The sequence below is a fragment of the Vicugna pacos genome, chromosome 29, assembly GCF_048564905.1.
Source record: "Vicugna pacos chromosome 29, VicPac4, whole genome shotgun sequence".
Lineage (NCBI taxonomy): Eukaryota > Metazoa > Chordata > Mammalia > Artiodactyla > Camelidae > Vicugna > Vicugna pacos.
Window position 1 is genome coordinate 23159206 of NC_133015.1, and position 24584 is coordinate 23183789.

The window sequence follows — 24584 nt, forward strand, 5'->3', positions numbered from 1 at the left end:
GTGCGTGAGGCGGCAGGTGACCTGTGCCGGATTCCTCCAAGGGCAACAGCTGAGAATGTGGCTCTGAAAACTGCCTCGACCCTGTCCTGTCTAGTCAGGAGGGACTGTGACTCTTACATTTAAGCCAGTCTTCCTCTCATCTTTTTTTTCTCCCCTCCGAAAGGGAAGGAAAGACTTTAGTCATTCTGAGTCATAGCCCTTGCAGAGGATTTAGTACACCAGTTTATCAGTTCCCAGAAAGTGGGTTTGGGGGCAAACTTCAGCAAATTCATGCGAAGATTCGCTTCTCATCTTCTCATCCTCATTCATTTTAAGTTTTTTCCAGTATGAAAACGTGGCCGTTCTTACAGCTGTGTTGAAGTATACCTGATTATTAAATAAAGTGCGTGCATTTCGAGCGCTCAGTTTGCCAGGTTGTGACCGACGTCTCGATCTTGGAAACCATCACCACAACCACAGTGGACATAATCCCCATTCCCAAAAGTTTGCTCGTGTCCTTCTGTGAGTGATGACCACCGAGCTGTTTCCTGTCACTGTAGGTTAGTTTGCATTTCCTACAGTGGTGAATAAATGGACTCATGTAATATGTCCTCTTTTTTCTGCCTGACTTCCTTCATTCAGCATGATTCTTTTGAGGCTCATTCGTGTTACTGTGTGTATCAGTCGGACATCCCCTTTCACTGCTGGTTAGTACTGGTTAGTAGTCCGTTATATGAACCTACTACAGCTTGTTTATCCATTCACACACTGGTTGGGTCATACCTGGTTTTTTACTATTGCAAATAAAGCTGCTATGAATAGATACGTACCAGTCTTTGTATGTTTTCACGTTTCTTGGGTAAATACATAGGTGTGAAATGGTCAGGTGCTGGGCACATAGTTAACTTTTTAAGAAACTGCCAAACTTATTTTTTTCAATTGAAGTGCAGTCAGTTAATTACAGTGTGTCAGTTTCCAGTGCACAGCACAATGTCCCAGTCTTGCATACACATACATACATTCATTTTCATTTTCCAGGCTTTTAAAAAGTGATTGTACCGTTTTGACCTTCTTGCCAGTAGTATAAGCTCCATTTGTCTCACATCCTCACCAGCACCTGATGGTCAGATAGTCAGTTTTGGGTTGGTTTTTTTTTTTTTAACTTTAATCACTCTAGTGGGTAGACAGTGGTATCTGATTATGGTATTATTTGCATTTTCCTAATGATCAGGGATGGTGAGCATCTTTTAATGTGCTTATTTGTCATCCATGTATCTTTACTGGTGGAGTGTTGACTCAGATATTCTACCCTTTAATTGGGTTGTCCTACTATTGCTGCATTCTGGAGGTTCTTATGGCAGATGCATGCTTGGCAGAGGTTCTCCTTGCCTTCTTGTGGCTTGTCTTCCCTTTCTCAGCATTGTCTTTGGAAGAGCAGTTTTAAAGTTGGATGAAAGCTAATTTATCAAGTTATCTTACGGGTCGCGCTTTTAGTGTTGTAGCCAAGGAATTTTTGACTGAATGTCACAAGATTTTTATCTGTGTTTCCTTCTAGAATTTTTATGGTTTGGGTTTTACATTGGTGTCCATGATCCGTTTAGGGTTAAGTTTGTATATAGTGTGAGGTATGGATCCAAGTTCTTTTTTTTTTTTCCCAGAACCATTAATTTGAAAAAACTTTTTTTTTTGGTAAAATGATTTTTTTTCTAATTATAAAAGTAAGACATTTGTAAAATACAGGAAAGTGTAAAGTCGGTATCTTGCTAATTTTTTTTTAACTCACCGAGGGATGTTTAAGGATATTGTGGGGAATTGGGGAGAAGTTCTGAGTGTGAACTTCACAAAACTGGAATCACAGTATATTTTGTGTCCTTTTAAAATTTTTCACATTACATCAGTGTTTAATCATGTGATGTAATGTTCTTTAAATGCATGATTTTTTAATGCATGCATGATTATTCTATCAGATAGACATATACTTTACCCCTTTTATTAGACGTTATCAACTTTTTTCTTAAAATTTGCTTTGAATGTGCTTATCCTTAAATCTTTGTTCCTTGTTTTTTTTCCTTACATTTTTAGAAATGAATTATCAAGTCACCATACACATACAAATAAAAGGCTTTGATTACCCATTTCCACAGAGTATTCCAGAAAAGTTTCAACACTTTACACTCCCAACAGCAGTGACTGAGAAATTCAGTTCTTTAATTAATTTTTTTATTTTCTGAAGTATAGTTGATCTGCAGTTTTATATTGGTTTCACATGTATAACACAGTGATTCAGTATTTTTATAGATTATAATTGTTTCAAGTTATTATAAAATATTGGTTATATTCCCTGTGCTGTATATTACATCTTAGTATCTTATTTAAGAAATTTAATTTTTTATGGCAAGTGTTGTTTGTCTTTGCAAAACTCTCAAGAGTGCTCCTGGACACCCCTCCCTTGTCCTCGGGGGTGTCTCTAACCTTGGCCGTTGTCTCCCAGCTTCTCCCGCATCCTTAGTAGACATACCGGCCTCTGCTTGGCACCATCGGCACTGACGAAGTTAAGCAGACTCCTTGCCCCCTTTCACCAAAAACTTGCCAGGACGAGTATACGTCCCTCCCAGGTTGGTAATTGTCTAAGACAAAAACCTGTCCCTCTTCTCAGACATGGTCCCTCCTTGTCTCCCCGAGTGCTCTGTTTCTCCCCTGCTGTTTACCCTCAGCACCTCCGCTTTCTCCCCCACCAGGCGCCCTGACTCCCCCTTTCTCTTCTCTCCGGGCACAAGGCTCTTGGAAAGGAAGCCTCCCCTAGCTGGAAGCCATCTCCTCCTCACTCCTGCAGCAGTCACGTCGGTGTTTCTGCCTTCTGCTGGCTTGCCCCCGCCCCACCCCGCCCCACTCTCTTTCTTGCTGAAGTTTGGTGTCTTCTTCATTCCTAAGTGATGAATCCTGTGCGTGAATTGCAGGGTGGTTCTGGGACTCTGAGCAGCCTGTCTTTTGCCCCCTTTTCCTTCCTGCACAGCAGCTCAGCCTGTGCAGCTCGGCCTGTGCCTCTTCCCCTCCAGGTGGCCTGGCTTCGTCCTGCACTGGCGACCACTGGGCTCGGTCACGAGTCGCGCGGGGGCTCGGTTTGACTCTGTCCGGGTGAGGAGCTCCTCAGCCGGCCTCGTCCCCGTCCCCACCCCTCCCTGCGCACAGGCCAGGCCCACGTTCTCGGGGAAGCGGTTGCGCTGGCTTGCAGGTCTCGCTGCTCCTCCAGCCCCGTCTCCGGCACCCCGCTGGACGGGCGCCCCCTTCTCCCCAGTCCACCTCTCCGCTGCCCAGCGCTCCGTGCTGCGGCCCTCCCTGCGCGGCGAGCTCGGCACCTGTCTGTCCTAGGGGTTCTCGTGGCCTGCGGGGCGGCTCCCCACACCCCTCTCCCCGTTCTTTATTGTACATTCTTGAAGACAAAAGTCCAGTATTCTTGTCCTTTGCTGACCTTCTGTGTTACTTGTTTACGCCACAGAATATTGCTTCTACCACTGATTCGTCACTCTGATACCTCCTCGTGGCAGCTTTTACTTTATAATCAGTCACACTGCTCGCCCTGACATAAGGCGTCTTTTCTGCAGCTGCAGCTCGTGGGCGCCTAGAAAACGGGGTCCCCATCTGCACCCCCAGCGACTCGGTTGGCGCCACGTGACAGGTGTGGGTAGTGTCTCTCACGTCGGCATCCCTGTGGATCTGAATAGAGTAGCGGGCACGTGTGCCTGCGTGCGGGCGCTTCACAAGGGCCCCCGGCTCCCCCTCTCTTGGTGGGGCCCCTGGAGGTAGGTGGCCGTCACCCGCACAACATAACCACGCCGACCACCCGCCGCTCCCTGGGTGCTTTCCAGTCCCTTTTGGTTTTCCTCTGCGTTGTTGAAGATGGACTTGCCACCTGCACATTCACTGTAAAGCCTGCAGGCTCACTGTGAAGCGGCCTCCTGCTGAAGACCAGCTCAGCAGTGGGGCCCCTCCTGGTTCTGCCTCCACTTTGGGGCGTGCGGTTTGCATCGTCTCGGCCTGTGAACACACGGCCTGAGGGAGACGCTTCCGTTGTTCAGAACGAGACACACGTTGCAAAAGGTGTTTCTGAAACCTGTGTTACAAAGAAAATCGTGGGTGTGTTTCGAAAATAAATGAAGAAAATTAGCAGCAACTTTGAGAAATGGCAGTAAACTTGGGATGATATTTCACCTAATAAAAATATGACAGTCTAGATGATTTCATTGTGATTGAGGGGAAGATGCATAAAGCGAGGCGTGCTGATTTGATTACTTTATATTCTTCGGTGTACTGTAAATATTTTCTTTGTTTCACATTTGTTCCTAACAGAATTTGAGATGGATTTTCCAATAAAGTATAAAGAATATGAATAAGTGATAATGAATTTTAAAAAAATTTGGTTCATATGCCATTAACCAAATTGAGTCTGACTTTTGGAATTCCAAACTAACTCTTCTTTTCTTTTTAGGTCGCCTCTTGGTGCTGCCTTGGCCGTATTTGGCACCCAGAATGCTTCATTCTGTGATGGTCTATTAATAAGGTTACCTTGCTAGAGTTTGGAGCAGGGCCTCAGGTAGGTGGCTTTTATCATTATATGGCATGGCTTTCAAAGTGATCACTTATTCCTGTTTCTAAATAAGATGAGATACGATGTTGAAAGCTTTGAAAAGCCTGCCACATAATAAGCATGCCACTTACTATTTTAAGTCCATCAAAATGTACTGTGTCCAGCAGGACTTCATTAGTAGTTTTGGTCTAATGGAAGGATTGGAATCCTGGCCACAAGCAATTTCTCCTCACTTTGTGCGCAAAACGCGTAACAGCTGTAAAAGCTTATTTTTTCCTGCTCCCCCAACAGCCCGCACGTAAACTCTTAGGCTCTTCCCAAAGTAATGGACTCCCTCGTGTCACCACTGTATCTCTCTCTGTCTACTGGGCAGGATCTGGCTCACCTTGGGCAGTGGAGAGGGAGGCCAGCTCTGCGGGCTGGGACGGGGCAGGTGCCAGAATAAGGAAGTCAGTGGGACAGCAGCAGTTTGCACGTAGATTCCCCAACCTGTGGGCGCGGTGCAGGGGCACAGAACTGAGGTGTAGCAATCCTGGGGAACCCAGGCACCCGTGGATTTGGTACCAGGTAAGTCTGTCAACAAGACCTCAAATACAAGATTGAGGTTTAGGGGCTAGGACCCTCGGCCCTGGGATGGGAAGACTGGTGAAAACAAAGATGTGCAGGTGGGGCCACGCCCTGGGGAGGGAGGATGTGTCGGGGAGACTGAGAGCCAGGCAGGGTCTCACAGAAAACGTGAACAGGGCCATGATCAGGTAAAAGGCCCGTAGACTGCTCTGACTGAAATTCTGTAACCACAGCAGTCTATGAAGAGTAAGCGTGAAAATCAAGTCCTGATAAGCTTTTCATCATTTGTATACTATAAAGATTTTTTAAATATGTAAAAATATGTTAATGAGTTTTTAGCCTTACGCGTTACGGATTTTTTTTCTGTTTCGCTGCAGTTTTTAACACTTGTCTTTGATGAAGCTTTTTTTTTTAACAGTTAGGAAAAAAATTTTCATTACTTTCACTTAGCCAACTCCATTTATGCCAGTTTTCTCCTTTTTCACTTGTCTCTTGTCTGTAATCAGTCAAAAATCATCTCTGAGCCTTTCAGCATCACCGCCCCCCCATTTTAGTATCATGTGAGGAACATCTTCTTTAAAGGTTTTGGTTTTTACTTTGTTCCTTTTTCTTTCCCATAAAACTTCGTTTCCAAACAATAAATCATGATGAATACCGGTTGCATGTGCTTAAGGAGCTTTGGGTAGAACATTTGACAGCAGAAATGTTCTGAAAAATCCAGGCCAACTGAGTACCACCCAGATGTGTCTCCCTGGCTTTTGACATGTGCTGACAGAGACAGCACGGATCCCAGGTGACCACGGTCCCCCTAGGTGTCCACCCCTCCGCCAGAACTAACTTCCTTCTATAGGGTGTGTTTTTTGAGCTTGCTGTTAATCTCATGTGAGATTTCAACACCCCCTCCAAGCATGTTTAACTACTTGTTTTGATTCCTGAAATTCCTTAAAGGGACTGTAGTTATGTTCAGCAAATATACATCCAGTGTCTGCTACATCCAGGGCACTGCCCAGCTGCCGGGGACGTGAGGGCCACAGATGTCTCCCTGTAGACGGGTTTACAGTCTCGGGGGAGAGACAGGTAATTTCAAGAAGAGTTTTTTACCATCCAAATTAGGGGTCAAAAGCTCAGAGAGGTCAAGTTCTGAAAAACTTTAGTCTGAAAAACTTCTCACTCAAGGAAAATCAGTCAAGGAATATAATTGTCAAATCTCTTCTAACTGTGACAGCCGGGGGGGGGGGGCACAGGACCTCGGGGGATTAGCCACCCTGACTGGACAGTTTTGTCTAGGGCCGATCCTCCTTGCCTTCAACTCTGTAGGAATAAGTCGGAGTGGTTTTGTCCTGGACAGCCCCACCTGGGGAACCTTCCGGGACGTGGGTCCTGGGGTCCTGATGTTGCTGGGCGGCCCGAAGGTTTCACGCACACACGCTTAGCCGTGTTCGTGCTTCGCGGTGCCGCACGCACAAGCCAGGGTTTAAAGTGCGCTTCACTTTGAGACGGCCTAAAACTAATTCTCTGCATGAGCTTTGGTAACTAAGTGAAACTGTCTTCCCTCATCACTTTCGTTGTCACGTGTACCATTTCTGCCTCCCATCTGAATTTACAGTCTGTCTGAGTGCTCTGTGTGGGGTTCAGACTTGCAACCTGGATTTCGCTGTATCTGCAACTTTAATAGCATTGGGCGGTTAACCATAAATGAATGGAGACACACCCTCCAAAATGGTCGGGGTCCTTCAGGGGGAATATTTTTATAGTTGGTGTCAAGCATTTTTCTGGGAGCCCCAGGAATTTGAGGGGCCAGGGGTAACAAAAACATAAACAAATCATGACAGTTTGGGACAAATTGGGACAGTTTTCAGATTGAGCTGAGCTGTGAGCCACCTACTTTATAATCCTAGTCTGAGCACCAGTATTTGGAAAATGCTTTATACAAAAAAAAAAAAAGAAGAAGAAGAAGAAAGAAAGAAAGGAAGAAAGAAACAAACAAAACACAGGAAAAACCTCTAAAAATAGTTTTGATTAAGCAATCTCACATTGTATCCAGATATAATTGCCGTTCTCTGCTCTCTCTCTCTCTCAGGCATCACTGCTTCTCTTTTGCACAATTCTGCTCTCATTTCCTGTTTGCAAATACTGGTTGCCCATGTGAAGAAAATGAAAATACCCCAATATACCACCCATCTGTAGTTTTTAGGGTTTTTTTTTTGATACGAATATACAACCATAGCAGGAAAAATCTCCCACATAGCAGTTAAAATGAAATGCTAACTTCTAAGTTACAGATCTTTATAAAAAAGAGCTTTTAAAAGACAGGAAAAACTTTTTAACCTAACACAACATTTTTGCTCCATAAAAGAATTAACCAAGGAAAATATTTCTGAATTGAAAGATAAAATTTATTTGAATATTCCATCTTCATCAGATTGTCTATTCATTCTCTGTGGAGACTCTAGAAAACCAAATAAACAGTCATGCTCAGATTCAAGGTGGCCCCAAAAGGAACATCCTAATTGTGCAGATAAGAGAACTGATGTTGGAATTTGTTGGTTCCTCTTTGGAATTCGATGACTTTTTCCTCTTGGTTCTTAAAAACAAATAGGTCTGCTACGATCTTTCCCTTCTCTGTTGGCTTTTATTATCTATTAAATACAAGCCTTTCTAAATATCTGTAAGGCTAAGTTGACGGTAAACCTCAAAAGGGTTGTCCTAGGACTGCTTTTTAACGAATTGCTCAAAAGTTGAAAATACCAAATACAGCCATTCAAAAAGGCATCCTTATAGTTAATTGCTATTAGTTAAGTATGACATCAGGCTGTAGGAAAATGAGTTCTGTGATTCCCAGTATCAAGATATAAAATGAATTATCTGGGTACCTACTTACAGGTCAGGCGCAGCCCTGCTCTTGGCCGTGTCTCCTGATTCTGGGTGGGCACCATGCTCCCCCTGCCTCCTTGCTCTCTTGCGGCATCAGCGGCCCCCCAACCCCCTGACCATCCAGCCTTCCCTCCTGCTCCATGCCAGGCATGGATGCGGGTTCCAGGCATGTTTTCACTTTAGCAATTTTTGTTAGGAATAAGGACCAAACGGGTATTATCCACTGGTACTAATTGATCCCTTCACAGTAAGATCAATCAGAGATTGCTTGTTTTCTGAAACAAAACAAGTATGTTAGACAGCTTTGATTACAGTCACTCTTGTTTTAATCTGAGACTTTACAGACAGCTGGTAAATTTCAAACATCCCTTTCTAGTGGCGTATTTAGTCTGTTGGAGCCAGTTGTATCCACACCATATTGTTTTTACTTGAACATAGATCTGTCTGCTCTGTCCTGTGTCTGCTGTGGCGGTTGGGCGAGTCTGCACTTCACTTCCCTGCTGGAAAGCACTTGTCCTATTTTAATTATTTTCATTCACCCAGAAAAAATTTTGCTTCCTTTATGGGAAACAACAGTGAATAAGCCTAGCCCATCTCCTGCCCCAATGCTGCCTACAGTCTATTTTTAATTCTGTCTTAGCTTTTTTACAAGATATTTTTTCTCTTGTATTATTCCTAATAAGTGATTTTGCAGACCTACAAAAATTGAATGCTGTAAAAATTTCCACATTATCATACAGGGTCAAAAAAGTGTTCTAAGTGTATTGCTGCCTTTACTTCAAAATTGACTTCAATTATGTTATTTTGTTAATAATTTCCTTCACATTATTCAAAGTTCTGTTGTGTTTTATGCACATAAATTAAAGTATTAACTACTGGTAAGTTTCCTTTTGCAACCTACCTGTTTATATGAAAAACGTGTTTTAAACAAATGTTGACATTTTCTGAATTGTTTTCTAATGGTGTTTTACAATCAGCATAAAGGAGGAAAAAAAAGCTTTGATTCTGATGGCTTTTGCCCTTAATTAGCAAAGTATATGTTTGACTCTTAAATATGAAAGAATTATCGATGCAGGTAAGTGTTGTAAAAATTCACAGCTCTTAGAGAAATGACTGTCACAACTGTGGAATTTAAAGCACAGAAAGCTTCAACACAAGCCTGTGCTTTTGCCGGCATCCTCGTCGGAATTCGTTTTAGCAGACCCTCTGATGTATGATTCATTTTTGCTTGTTATTTTTTTGTGTGAGTCACTGTTTTAGAATGTAAAACGCGGGAGATAATAAACCCGTGTGTGTGCATGCACACACAATATTCCCTTTAATTATTGTTTTTGTGTATGCAAAGTTGCCCTAGGAAAAAAAAGGTCTGTTCTGGTACTAGCAGAAGCCGGGCAGGTATTCTGAGGTGTTACTTCATCTGAGGGCAGTTTGAAATGGGTATATGTGCGTTTTCTACCTTGCTTCGCAATTCTTTAGATCAAGACAAAGAAGAGGTTCAGTCATTTGAAAAACATAGTAACCAATCTTTGATATGTAAAAAAGAAAAACCAGAGTACAGATGTTGTTGCAGACTCTTCAGGAGAGTAGTCACAAGGCTTTTAAAAAGTTGTTCTTACTACTGGGAAAGAGAATACACAGGTAATTTTAGTTAGGATAACATGAATGGAAACTGTCTATGTGTTACGTTTATTAAACCAAGCCACATAATAATGCACGCTAAAGAGCTTCTGGTTTCCTTTGTTTGAGGAAGTAATTAGCAGTCCTTTGTAATTATTTGGCCACTCATAAGAACTCAAAATAATTAGGCTGAATTTAGGGTGAAATTAACTGTGACTTTGGAATTATGTTTTGTGATAAAATGAATGAAAATGATGTCTATTTGTTATTTTATTTCAGACTAAAATATGTAACTGGGGTAACTTGTAGACTTGTAATATTTCAAATCGAGATATATGTAATTTTAAACTGTTCTGGAATACTTTGACTCTATAAAGGATTTATATCATAAATGCCATTGAACAGGAAGCATAAATTAAAATGTTATGGATGTATTTGAGATGCAATAAAATTTATGTTGGTCAGGAAAAAATATACATATAAATTTATTGTTTACTAGTCAACTTTGGTTTTAGATTTCTTTCTATTCAAATCACTATCCACTCAGATACAGTAGTTATTATTTTAACTGCTATTTAAATTATTTAAAATTTACTTTGCATACTGTCTGTATTGAAAGTAAGTTTTTAAAATCTTAAATGTGTTTCTGTGTGGGGATCTTGTTGGCAGCTCTGATAGACAAACAGGCACTCTCCCCATTCTTGTCTTGTAAGTGTAATGACAGGATTCGTCCTTTCGCAAGTTGGTTTGCCAACCTGCTAGTCTCCTAGAATGCAATGGAATAAGAGTGGAATAGGAGTTCGGGGCACTCGTCCTTCCTTGACCATGTACGCACTGTCGAGATGCTCAGCTTCTCAGGGCCTCTCACCTGAAAGTGGATGTGGTGATAACATGCATCCGCTCTCAGGTTCACTGAATTTCTGGGCGGGAACAGAAATGAAAACACTCTCCCCTTGTAAGGTATTTATATTGTCAAAATGACATAACGCCCAAAATAGGCCTTCCTAGTCTTAATTACCCTACCCAAAACTCAGTATGTGCCCTGGGCAAGTAAGTATTTACAAAATTAATTTTTTTATTTTGCAGTTTTGATGTGCAGAATTCAGTTCTTCCATTTTTGCATGTCCTGTGCTTTACAAAAGATTGGAGCTTTTGCTTTAACTTTTTAAACATCCTTTATTAGTCTAAATTTTTATTTTTCTTGTCTTTTAAACTATGAGAATACCGCTGCTTTCAAGTATAGCCTTTGTATTTTTGTAATGATGCTTGAATGCCCTCTATTAAATATTTTATTTATACATTGTCAAATTCTTAAAGTATATGAAAATTTGATGTCGGGGAAATTAATTAGATTTATGCTTAGAATTCTAAGTAAAATTATTTTCATTTAACCTGTCATTGATGGGTCTTCGTCTATTTTAACTGTTTGATTTATATTATCCCTCCCAAGTTCTTGTAATCATGATTTCTGAACGTTCATCTTTAAAGTATTAAGGGTTTTCTAGTCTCTCTGTGCCCTGTACCCTCCATAATAGATAATTCTATTCAGCTTTTTTGACCATTATTCTTTTCACACTTACTTGTACAGCCAACAATTATTAGCAGATTTTTTTCTATGCATGTTCTTAGTCTACTGAAGATCATGCTTCTATTAGGCATTTTAAAAGATATTTTAATTTTTTTCAACAACGACCTCTTAAAACCAAGTGATGCTTTCTTCCTGACACCCCTTCTCTTGTAGCAAACCTGTATTTAACTTCCCTTCCATGCTTTTGAAATCTAAGGAGCACGGAGTTATTGCTACATTTCAGCAGCGCTTGCAGCATTCTGAGAAATAAATTGGCAGGTATCACAGGTAACACAAGTGTAGCTAGGGAAGGCCAGGTTGCACAAGTGTGTGCAGCGTGGGCCTGGGAGGTGCCCTCCTTAGGAGTCAGCCGTCCCGTGGCGAGGTTCCCGGCGTACTCTCTCCGCGAGAGAACTGAGCTTGTCTCTTCCCGAATGTCCTTTAGCTTAAGGAAAATTTGATCCGTTTGGTTTATGGATAGTAACCCTAATATTCCATTTTTCTCAGTAGGCAAGTTAGACTTAACAAATTAAATTGCATTTGGGAAAGAAGTGGGGAGTCATTCAGCATCACCAAATGTCATTTATCTAGGTAATCCTGTTTTACTTTTTGTCTCTGCATTTATTTGGTCATGTAAATGTGCTGAGAACTAATAAAAATTTGCAGTTGGTGAAAGTTAATGCATGACTCTCCGGCAGAGTACGGAATGAAAGCATGTGTCATGAAACTGCCATTCTTTCAGCCTTTATTTTCCATCGCTTACGGACTGGTTCCATCTGGAGTGTAGTCCATTCTTATTTTTTGTTTCATAGATTGGCCAAAATGGGAAGGACTGGATTCCGCTCTCTTCCACGAAGAGTCAATGGGACTGGCTAAGATCAAGGTCTGAGGCTTTTTCCATCCATCATCAGGTACGCACTGAGCAAAAATCACTATGGTTCTATGCATGTATCTTTGAAGTATTTGATTGATGTGCATATTATGAATTTGGATTTTTATTTGATGTTGAGCTCACAACCTTATATTTATCCTGTAGTTTTAAATGATGCACCTATAACTAATTTGAGCTGTGTAATATATCGAGATGAAAAGATATTGTTAGCCATGAAAAAATTTCAGCTGGTCTTAGAAAAGTGTAATATTTGAAATCTGCAATTCTCCATTGCTCAGTCTGTACATCCAAAGAGAACAGAATTCATTTGTTACTCCTTGTTGAGTATTACCAAATTTAATGTGATCAGTGTTTGTTTATTGTTTCATGGTGCACTTTTTGTACTTTTTTTCCCAGTAACTTAGAAGTTATTTTTCTCAACTGGAATTCTCTGCCCATTTATGGTTGGAACTCATAGCACAATAATGACAAAATATGACCAGTCTTTGAGATATTTCAGATATTAGCTATAGACAGGGATTTAGGTATTTTGCACTCTGTGTTGATTTTGCAGTTGAAAACCTTCTCAGCTTGTTTCCCACAATGTTCTAAATAGGTGCATGAAAGCATCATGTCAGGAAATCAGTCAGAATGACTCTTTTTTTCCCTGCTTTGGCAGAATGCTTTATACCATTCTTCAGTGTCATTACTGGTTACAGCAGAATAGCTATTTAGATATTTCTGAAAGAGGCAGAGAAGCTGTCTCTTGAATGAAAATATAGCAGGAAAAGAACAAATCCTTGAGATTCAGAAAATCTAAAACCAGAGGGGACATACTGTGTGAGCATTAGTAACGTCAATTGCATTAACTGTGTTCATGTCATTTTTAAACTGCAAAGGAGACTTAGACCATTTGAACAGCATGAAGGAAGGCCTTGCCTGTATCTACCTACTGAGGAAGAAAGGATGTGTAAGCCAGACACGGATTAGCTGACCCGTATGCTTCACGTTTTAATCAAATGAGTGGATAACTGCTGTATGTTGCCTGTTTAGTGACAGCCTCTACATTAAAATACACTAGGGTCTATTCTAACGTACACTTAATTTGACAAAAACATGGGTTAAATTTGGAACCCCTGCGAAAGTATAACTGGAACCTGTGGAAGTCAGTGTCATACCTCTAGCTCGTGAGGGCCAGTGTCCGATGCCAAAACACAAGTGATATTAAAAAAAAAAAGGTCTTCATTGTTTTCCAAATATATAATAGAATGAAAAATCTGATTAGTAGTTAGTAATGGCCATTTAGCCACGTTCCAGATCTTTTTTGAAAGAAATTGCCAGTATTATCATCTCTGTGTCTCCTAAAAATCCATTGCTGAACTAGCATTCACGAACCTTGACGAATCATTTAAGTCTTTTATATCAGTTGGATCTTTGGGGAGTTGGTTTCTTACTCTGAGAAATACAGTTGATAATATTTACTATCTCTTGTCCACGAATTTTCAGAGGTTTCAATAAATTTTAAAAGCTTTTAAGTAGACATACTCTTTACGGTACAGGATGTACATTTCATTCTTTCTCCCAGCACCAGTAATGAACTGAAACTTTGACACACCTTTTACAACCTGCCACACCTCTGTACTGATGCCTCCTTGCACAGTATGGGGCTCTGAGCCAAAAGGTGCACCGGTGTGCTCACCGCTCACACGGGTCACAGGTGTGTCAGACAGAGACTGGTCCCCCAGCCCCGGCTCATCCACTCACCCCGGTGAACAAATGATTTTGTGTGACGTGAAAAACAATGGGGAAGATTGCTTCAGCCAAATTGTGTTCCCCGCCACCAAGAGACAAGGAGCCATGATCCTCACTTAACATTGCACCAAAAGGTTTTACCATTTCAAGAATGCATATTTGTTACGAAGACAAGTCCTTTCTGCTGTTGACTCAGAAGTCTCTCTGCGTGTGATGACACTGGTATAAAGAATCCGTTTTCACTTTGGGTGATGCGTCCAACTCTTTCAGGCCTCTGGTGCTCTTTCCGTGGACAGAATGGCTCACACAAGGTGCCTGAAAGAGTTCTTGGTTGCTTATCTATATTTTCCTCTAAGACAGAGCGTGACTAAAGCCAGCTGGCACAGATTAAAGTGATTTTTAGACATTAAAATATTTTCAGAAACATTTTTATGTTCTTAGTGAGGTTTATGTTCTCCAGTCCGTTGTAAAAAGTGACTCTTAGTGATGCCACGTTGGGGGCCATGTCTTGATGCTCCCTGAGAGTTCCTGAAATCGCTACTGCTTTTCCTAAGGACGTTTGTCAGGTGGGATTTCAGGGGCGGAGTCTGTGAACTGTCCATTCTGAGCAATGCATTAATATGTGTTTTGACAAATATAAAGAAGTCTACAGATATTACATCAGACCAGCTGAATCCATTTTATGGTTTCTTTTTTTTTTTTAATTCAAAAGCATCACATAGCAAATAAAACTTTTAAAAATTAAATCTAGTTACAAACTAGTTGTTTCTTATTTTTTTTTCCAGTCCCTTTTTGCTTTCTTTTACGACCACATGAAACTTGAGAAGCCACCTAAAGCTAAATCATTTAGTGGAGTTGGGCAGTTCCCAAGTGTCCAACAAGAAGGCCTGCTTTAGGCTGCGATGGCCACTGTCATCCCTGGTGATTTGTCAGAAGTAAGAGATACCCAGAAAGTCCCTTCAGGGAAACGTAAGCGTGGTGAAACCAAACCAAGAAAAAACTTTCCTTGCCAACTGTGTGACAAGGCCTTTAACAGTGTTGAGAAATTAAAGGTTCACTCCTACTCTCACACAGGAGAGAGGCCCTACAAGTGCATACAACAAGACTGCACGAAAGCCTTTGTTTCTAAGTACAAATTACAAAGGTATTACACTCTATTTGTCTTTCAGATTCTATTTTCTATCATGTCGGCCCTTTGAAGCCATTGTCAACGTATATATTTGTATACACCTCTTTCCGCTGATTTGCAGAGAGAAATGTTAAGTAGATTAGACGTTGGCTAGTTTCAGTGTTCTAAGTCACAGGCTTTTTATGTGTTAGTGTTTTGCGATTTTTTTTTTTTATGCAATGCTTAATGAGAGTAGAATTTCCGTCTGTACAAAGAATTTGCAAGAAAAGGGTATGGACGTTTACGTGAGTATATTCAGCCTTGCTCGTTTGCGGTTGCAATAGCTAAAACCCAGCGAAAACGAAAGCGGCACGTTAGACGCTGCGGTTGCGCGGCGCTTGGGTGCGGTAGGCGTCCTCGTGGCATGTCCGTATGACAGCGCGGCCGTGGGGCGGGGAGTGCTGTGTCCTTAGCTAGCAGTTAGCTTCCGCGAGAACAGTGAGCGCGTGCCCTCCTTGTCACGATGCTTACAGAGTATGTCTGTGTTCAAGGCACATGGCTACCCACTCTCCTGAGAAAACCCACAAGTGTAACTATTGTGAGAAAATGTTTCACCGGAAGGACCACCTGAAGAACCACCTGCACACGCACGACCCCAACAAAGAGACGTTCAAGTGCGAGGAGTGCGGCAAGAACTACAACACCAAGCTCGGGTTCAAGCGCCACCTGGCCTTGCACGCGGCCACCAGCGGCGACCTCACCTGCAAGGTGTGCCTGCAGACGTTCGAGAGCACGGGCGTGCTGCTGGAGCACCTCAAGTCGCACGCGGGCAAGTCGTCGGGCGGCGTGAAGGAGAAGAAGCACCAGTGCGAGCACTGTGACCGCCGCTTCTACACGCGCAAGGACGTGCGCAGACACATGGTGGTGCACACGGGAAGGAAGGACTTCCTCTGCCAGTACTGCGCCCAGAGGTTCGGGCGCAAGGACCACCTGACGCGGCACATGAAGAAGAGTCACAACCAAGAACTCCTGAAGGTCAAGACGGAGCCCGTGGACTTCCTGGATCCCTTCACCTGCAATGTCTCCGTGCCTATCAAGGACGAGCTCCTCCCGGTGATGTCCTTACCTTCCAGCGAACTGCTGTCCAAGCCATTCACAAACACGCTGCAGCTAAACCTCTACAACACCCCGTTCCAGTCCATGCCCAGCTCGGGGTCCGCCCACCAGATGATCACAACTCTGCCCCTGGGGATGACGTGCCCCATCGACATGGACGCTGTGCACCCCTCCCACCACCTTTCTTTCAAGTACCCGTTCAGTTCTACCTCATACGCAATTTCTATTCCCGAGAAGGAGCAGCCGCTGAAGGGGGAGATTGAGAGTTACCTGATGGAGCTCCAGGCTGGGGCGCCCTCCTCTTCCCAGGACTCCCAGGCGTCGTCCTCCAAACTCGGGCTGGAGCCGCAGATCGGGTCCCTGGATGACGCCGCGGGGGACCTCTCCCTGTCAAAAAGCTCCATTTCCATCAGCGACCCCCTCAACACACCGGCATTGGATTTTTCTCAGTTGTTTAATTTCATACCATTAAACGGGCCTCCCTATAACCCTCTGTCGGTGGGGAGCCTCGGGATGAGCTATTCCCAGGAAGAAGCACATTCTTCTGTGTCTCAGCTCCCGCCCCAGACCCAGGACCCCCAGGATCCTGCAAACAGCATAGGTCTCGGCTCGCTGCACTCCCTGTCGGCAGCGTTCACCAGCAGTTTAAGCACGAGCACCACCCTGCCACGCTTCCATCAGGCTTTCCAGTAGGACTCCGAGGCGCGGATCTGTTACAGAAACGTATGTGTAAGCCCTGCCTTAGGTGACCGTGTTTCTTTTAGTGCCTACTTTAAGACAGTACGAAAGTTTCTGCTTCTGTATAGCACCAGTCTTCATTAAGCCAGTATCACGTAGACACTAGCTTTCCAAACGAGCTTGGGAACCGTTTGTGTTCAGTTATGTTTACCTGGGTATTTTGTCCTGATTCACTGCCAATTGTCACATTTGAAGATGGTTTCTCACATAGGAAAGCCATTATGAGTAGTAAAAGTCTTACAAATCCCTTGTTCAAATTACTTTTAGATCTTAAATTTTTTTTTTTGGTCCACTAACAGTGGCGCTAGCTTTTGACATTTGGCTCATTAAAAAATTTTGCAATAGAATGTAAATTTTCTAAAATGTATGTGAATAACCTGAGAGTTTTTAAAATTTCTACTAGCCTCTAAATGGATTAATAATCAACTGCTTCAAATGAATTAGGAATCCAGGTTGGGGATGTAACCAATGTTTCTTAGCTACACTATAATTTCAGGTCAGCATATTTTGAAGACTTGCTGTTGCCTGGCTCACGTTATTTGCCGTCTTTATTATGCATGTATGAGAGAAACAAAACCTAAACACAAAGCACCAGTATTTATAGCAAAAAAGAGACTCCTAGCAAGGTGACACGGCTTTCCGTGTTACTTCGTAGTTGGCCTTAAGTCAGTACATGGGAGATTCGCCACGTCTCATACTTCCTAGCTTGCTCTCTTCCCGTTTGATAATACTAATAGCGTGTGGCGTCAGAGTCTTCAGTCTCCAGATGGAGCTCTTTAACCTGTTCCACCTTTCGTGGCGAGGGCAGGTCAAGCACAGCCAGCAGTTTCCCTTGGGTTGTCAGTCCACAGTCGGTCCAGAGCCCAGAGCCCGCCGCTGGGGCACAGACGTTAGGTGTGTCTGTCCCTGAGGGCCGGGGAGGTGGCGCTGAGAGACCCCAGGCAGGGAGATGGGTAGTTGGATGTGAGGCCCGCGGCTCCGCCTGGGAACTTGTCTGGGGATCATGTCCCCTGTCACCAGGGTTGAAACGAGACCCTTCAGGAGTCAAGTGAAAGCGTATCACTTACATCACTTCTTGCCGAATTCGATACAGTTTTCTTTCCCTAAGAGCCAAAAGCAGAAAGCAAAACAACAGCCCTGGCCCCGTGGGATCTTTCTCATTCAGTGTGAATTCATCTTTCTTTGCTATTTCGGACAGAGACTTTAAAGTTAAATGCACTCGAAAACTATTTGAGGAATGACCACAAAGTTTTGAGCGACTAAAAATATATACAGTAAAACCCCACTTTTACACGTCTCTGGGAAACGGGAGGGCCGTTGCAGAGAAGCGGAATTCAGAGAGTGAGAAAAGTACAGCAAAGCAAGCACTAGCTTAGTTAATGTGAAAATAACAGGCAGAAACCTTGTGTTCAGTGAGTGTGGTGGCTACGCCGGCTTTCCTCATGTTACACAACCAGCGCATCTTCTCAAGGGTCAAATAACTGCTTTTTTCTAATAATCGGTTGGGACATCAACCTAAGAAACATATCTGTTAAAGCACTTGTTAACACCTTGTTTGGGGACCCTGTCTGTTGGGGCGGGTATGAGGGGGGAGGTTTATCGAAGAGTCTATATCTCTTAAAAAAAGAGAGAAATATTTCTGAGCACTCATCAGCCCTACGCGGAAGCTCTTCCCTTCTGTAGGGCCAGTTCTCACTGCAGATTTCGATGTTTACCAAGAATTTCTAAAAATGAGTGCAGATTACTGAATATAATACATTATTTAAAATATTGGGGAGTAGTATAATTTGTGGAAAAATGTAAATTGTAATAATGTAAATGGGGTTTCACTATATATATTATATATATATATACACACACATACTGCACTTCATAGAATCAAAGTTGCTCTCTAAAGGAGCTTTGGCTTCTGATATTTTATCATGCTCCTATTTTTTTTTTCTAAATCCTAGGAGCAGTAGTTTTTATACGTATGTATTTAAAATTTATTATTAAAAGTTACATTTTATTAAAAAAAGTGTGTTCCAAAGGCATTAAAATTATATATGTTAATAAGGAAATACATTTAAAAATTTTTCAAACTGCTCCTAAGCTTTTGATTAGGAGAATATTTGCTCTGAAAGTAGGCTTTTAGCTCTGCTTTATTACTGCTTCCTTTAGTTTCTATGAAACAGATTGCTTACTTAAATCATTAGTTGAATGATTAGTGTTCAATATTGCTTTAATCACCATTTTTAAAAAAAAAAGGAAAAAGAAATTTGGTGACAGAGCACAAATAAATAGAAAACCTATTTTTAAATAGAAATCACAAACACAAGTGTGGAAGCACTACTTTATTTTGTCTAAAATTTGCTAAAAGTCAAACTCGTAAACTGAGATGTTGGCCTCAGTAGGTTGTACTTCACTGCTAATAAAAAAAAAATTTAAAGGGAGTCCCAGGATTTATTAAATAGAGCATTTTGGAAATGGGGAATGGCGCCACGTAGGTATATGTATTTTTAACCTACTTCTCGCCCGGCACGGAGTTGACACTGGAGCGCATCTCCCAGGGCACCAATGCTGAAATTGTGGACTTAGTTTTCATATATACACCCCTTTGCCTGTTGCTGCCCCCACAGACTTGAAATAACACTTCCAAGTAAGAGGGAATTCAGTTAATTTGTTTTTAAAATTGACTGTAGTGGTCACTAAACTCTTTTTGAGAGAATCTCTATTAAACATGAGGCAGACTCACTTACTTTAATTGCACAACGGTCTCACAAGGCTGTAACACCGAACTGGCTCTTTTTTTTTTTTTTCCTAGAAAAAAAAATTGACATTTACTTTTATGTCAACTGGATGTGATTAAAAATAATTATTGCCAATGCTGTTTTCATGCTCCAGTGGCCAGGATCATCATCCTTGACATTTCTAGTAGTGCCTTTGCTTGGTTAAAATTTAAAAAAAAAAAGGGATTATCATTAAGTAAAAATATTTCAGTTTAGAATTTTGACCTCAGACAAGATATTGAACCTCATTCAGTTGGCCCTTCCACGTGTTTGTGCAAATCAGATGACCAGACCTGGAAGCAAGGAGTGTGGAAGGTTCTTGGCACCGTAAGCAATATTACCCGTTGATGTGTGCAAATATCATCTTTATGGTTATCGGTCACTGTTACAGTTTGCATCCTAGAATCCTATCACCAAAACTTCATTTGTCCCGCTGATCAGGCACCACCCTTTGTGCAACTTTCTCATTTCATTTAGTGTTTCTTCCAAGCGATGTATTTTTGCCTGTTTGTGGCTTGTGCGTTATTATTCGTAGTCACTTGTGGAATATAGTGATCTATTGTGTTAATTTGGACAGTAGCGGTTTTTAAAAACCATATACTGACTGAAACATGAGCCAGAGCAGATTGCTTTATTAAGCTAATAATGAATGTTAAAAGAGTACGTATTTTCAGGATCATTCGTCTAGTAAGCAATACACATATATAGGCCAATATTTTTTTAAAACATAGAGCTTGGTCAACCTCTATACTACACATATTACAAGATATAGCACTTTCAAAATGAATCTAAACCTTTACAGAAACTTTCTTATAGGTTATGCCTTTTATTTTAAGACTTATTATAAATTTGTTTCAAGTGCCATTAGATGATATATATGTAGGCCTTTGCTATATAATGCTTTGTGTTCAAAAATGGTAGATGGTATTTTAAACAGGTACATTTTTACAGTGTTTTCTTATCCATTTGCTATATTGCACAGAATCAGTGTGTGTCTTTTTCATAAGGTTTTACAATGGTTTATTTTTTTACAAGGTTTACGTGTCTCAAAACACACTGTCTTCCCAGTATGTAAATTAAGAAATACCAGTTCGCCCAAGTTGCTTCTAGCCTACTGAGATCCGCGTGACATTGGAGGAGCCCTTTTCAGTAGTGAGTGTTCCTACAGCGGCGGCAGGCTGTCCTCTCTGAGGAGCGAGCGCCTGCCCTGACCTCGTCTTAGTTCTGCCGCTGCACCAGCGGCCCTGCCACAACACGAGATGGTCTGTCGTGAGTCCCTAGATCTGCGTAAGTTGTGTTGTGCAGTTCTGTGCTGAAGAGCCACGCAGAGCTCCTTTGGGATCATAGCAATCAAAGTGATCCTCCCTGCAGCGGTCAGGGCGCGCTGAGCTCACCCCTAGGCCCTCCTACGACGTTACCGACCCACTGAGGATGGAAGGCAGTGTCTTTTGATGAGTTCCCTAGCTTAGAAATGACAGAACTGTTGCTAATGTATAAAACACTCCATTGTATAAGCTCCAGTGGTACAGACGAACCAGAATGAATGTGTATCTTCTCAGAAACACTCCTTCAATATTGTGTCGGATCATGCTGCTAATGTGACTTGGGATACAACTCTTCATGGTGCTACAAACTTCTCTGTCTCGTTCAGTCATATTTTTTTATCCATAGGAAAAACAAAAAGGACTACATTAGGTGTCAAGGTGTACAATATATTTTTATACTGTGACTTCATTTGTCCTTAACAGACTTTTACACCACCAACCACAATGTATTCACGTGCACTTGCAAAAGGAAATCTTGGACGTGTGCAAATGTTACCAGAACAAACCCAGCTTTTGTGCACGAGGTGACTGTAACTCAGACTAGAACGTGGGCTTTCTGCTGTGGTGTGGAGTGGAGAGCGTGCTCTACGTGACTAGCAGCCCTTTGAATTTAACAAAAACTGGGAGTCCATTCGGAAACGCATTGCATCCTGCCCCCACATAAGCTGGACTGCTGGAATTGTATTTTGAGCTGATGAAAACGTGTTTGGACTAATACTCTAAAAAAAAAATGTTCTAATGATAAAGTTTTTGAGTCAAAATAGAAAAGAAAAACTCTGCATTCCAGGCTGAATTTTGTATATTTTTATTGCATTTAAAAATCGCTATTCTGTGATATTGGGAAATCAAGTGGCTTATCATGTATATCATGTACTTAAAATGTATTCACAAACTACTGTTGTATTTGTATAAAATATAGACAAAGATCGTATTTTTTTGTGTGTGTATAAGCTCTGTAAAATAGCAATCACAGTATGAAGCTGCAGTGAGACAACATTTTAAAAAGCATCCACATCCAAAGAAGCAGGCTATTTATTGTCCAGTTACCCAGATAGAAAATATTAACGTGCTGCTAATTTAACAGTAGTACTGCAGCTTCCGGTGGCCTACAGTGTTATGTTTGCTGTAAGAAAAAGAGATGTGAACTCCACAAAGTATATGAATAAAATTATAGAACGGCTTTAGATCATGTAGCTCTTCCTGAAATTTTAATAGATGATAAATTTCTATTTGGTATAACATTTTTTTTCTTCCTTTTGAATTTTAAAGATTTTCTCATTTGATAAAGATAAGATTCTAATAGCTTGCTCTAGGACAATACTTTGTTGTTGAAATGAAATGTAAAGTTCTAGGGTTTCTTTTGTTTTGTTTTAAAACTTTTGTACCTTTAAAGGAAGGACAGAAACTGTAAATAAAAAAAGTCAAAACATCATGCATCAAAACTTTAATCCAGGTGAGAATTCCAGAAAGAATTCCAAGAAGGCTATTAGAATGTGTAAATTGATCATGTTTCTTGTTCACGTGAGATAAGATTGGCATCAAGCATTCCTTTAGCACTTACGGTCTGTCAGTCCTGGAAATTATCCATTTAGAAGTTCCCTGTGGGGGCTACTTGTTAAGAATTTTGCTGAAAACCCACCCTTGGCAATTCATCGGGACCAAAATGATGAACACGTGTGTATCATTTCATCTAAAGCTCAGCAGTGCAACAATTCATAACTCAGCTTCCAAAGAGAGTTAATTCTGAAAATTCAGTTAACAATCAGTCCAGGAACCCACTGAAGATACATACATATTTGCATCTCATAGTACCTCCTTCAGAGGGGTAAAGATGCCTGGTGACCCCAGATGGGGCGGTTTTTCTTTTCACATGCTTAATTCCAGCAAATCTGAAAGCATTTCTTTGTTAACTCTTAGCATTAAGGCTAAGTACATTTTTTATTTAAGTTCACACATATGAAATATTTCAAGGACTCTTTCTAGAAGGAAACTGCTCTTGCTTTTATCATTAGAATACTCTGAAAAAAGTATGTTTGGGATTAATTCACTTAAGGTATAATCTCTATGGACACATAATTAGAAATGCAGTTTGCCTGTTGCGCCATAGACCCATGGGGCTCAAAGACTTTTTCCTTCGTGTTATTGTGAACTGAAACTTTGGTACTGATGGTTTCCCATTAAGGGGCGAAAAAAGTTCAGTCTGGCTGTAGATAGCTTGAGTTTTGCTGCCTCTTTTCCTTAATTGAGCATTTCTTAAGCAAAAGGCTTAGACACTCCTTCATGCTGAGTCCTAGGGCTGTTCCAGAGAAGCCAGCTTGATAAGCAGAAGGTTGTGTCCAGATCAAGCATCAGAGTGAAGAAGGCAGCATCGTTGCCGCTGTGGGAAAGTGTAAATGCTGTGTTGCGTTATACCCAGTTAGCCTTTTTCCTAGATCAAAAGTGCTCAAATATTGGCAGTTTCAGCCTAAAGCTAAAACAAAATGACATTCAATTCAGCAGAGGTCAGTAATAAATCTTTCTACTCTGAAGCTGTTTGACTCTTGCCTAGTGTGATGGTTAATTGTCTGTGTCAACCTGGCTAGACCACAATACCCAGACTAGATGCCTAGTCTAGTCAAACACGGGTCAGGATGTTGCTGTGGAGGTATTTTTTTTAGATGTGATTCACGTTTATAATCAGTTGACTTTAAATGAAACAAACTGCCCTCCCTAATGTGGGTGGGCCTCGCCTAATCAGTTGGAGGCTTAACTCCCAAGCAAAAGCCTTCCGACTAGAGCTGCAACATCGACTCTCCCCTGGGTCTCCAGCCTGCTGGCCTGCCCTGCAGACTGTGGACTTGTCAACCTGCACAATCATGGGAGCCAATTTCTTAAAATAAACCTCTGTCTCTAATATATATATATATACCCTATTGCTTCAGTTTCTACAGCTAGTTCCAACTGCCATTCTTTAGAGGTGCTGGTGTTACCTTGAAGAAAGTGGAGACATCTTTCTCTCGGATACATTGTTTTCAGCAGAGACATAAATCCCCAGGTCCTGACTGCTTTAGAAAAGAATTAAAACGCACAGCACTCAATGGAGATTGTACCTATAACGGCGTTTTCAGACTCCTTTTCTACACTCTTACTTTGGCTGCCATTAGTGCAGATGAAAATGATTTTCTCCTAATGAACACATTTTCCTTAAAAAAAAAAAAGTAAACAGGCTAATCTTGCTTTACTGAATAGAGGCATACTTGACATGTAAACCAATGTTTATGATAAATGCAGAAGTGGAAACTTCTGTGAATGGAATCTTTCTTGAAAACATCGTTCATTTACAGTGATAACTTAGTCAAGGTCTTGAGCTTCTGGGGGAGATGGGAGTCAGAAATGTACTGGCTCCTCACATCAGCTGGGAAGTTTCCTGTTTAGAATTTTTGCAAAGGTTTAACTTTTGGTTTATTCTGTCTGTAGTGAGAGAACTTTAATCTTTTTCTTGGGGTCCCCTTTCAAAGTGTCATTTGTGTAATTGGTAGTCTTACTTTAATGATGTTGGTAAACTGCTCTGTTTCTAAAAACACATAATTGATCTGTTATTAGTATCCACACACACACCTGATGACATTTCTAAGAAGGCTCCTGTAACCAGATTTTCATGCCCTAGGAATGTTCATTGTGTAAGTAGGTTAACAGCCTAAGCCATGCCCTATTTAAGATTTTAAGCTGTGTCAGCTT

General features: G+C 41.5%; 1 protein-coding gene across 7 annotated transcripts in view; it reads left to right on the plus strand.

Annotated features, from left to right (window-relative positions):
- Window positions 1-22051, plus strand: part of PLAG1 (PLAG1 zinc finger) — a 47426-nt gene extending 25375 nt beyond the window's left edge. Inside the window, exons 2-6 of one of the 7 annotated variants that reach the window (XM_072951945.1) lie at window positions 2471-2594; window positions 4466-4570; window positions 12002-12100; window positions 14598-14956; window positions 15472-22051. In XM_072951945.1, coding sequence (XP_072808046.1) covers window positions 14715-14956; window positions 15472-16729 — 1500 coding nt within the window. In that variant the 5' untranslated portion in view covers window positions 2471-2594; window positions 4466-4570; window positions 12002-12100; window positions 14598-14714 and the 3' untranslated portion in view covers window positions 16730-22051. Of the gene's footprint in view, window positions 1-2470; window positions 2595-4465; window positions 4571-11722; window positions 11781-12001; window positions 12101-14597; window positions 14957-15471 lie in introns of those variants that run through there. The other 6 variants (XM_031692160.2, XM_072951946.1, XM_072951947.1 and 3 more) reach the window with 6 other exon arrangements.
- Window positions 22052-24584: the final 2533 nt, after the last annotated feature.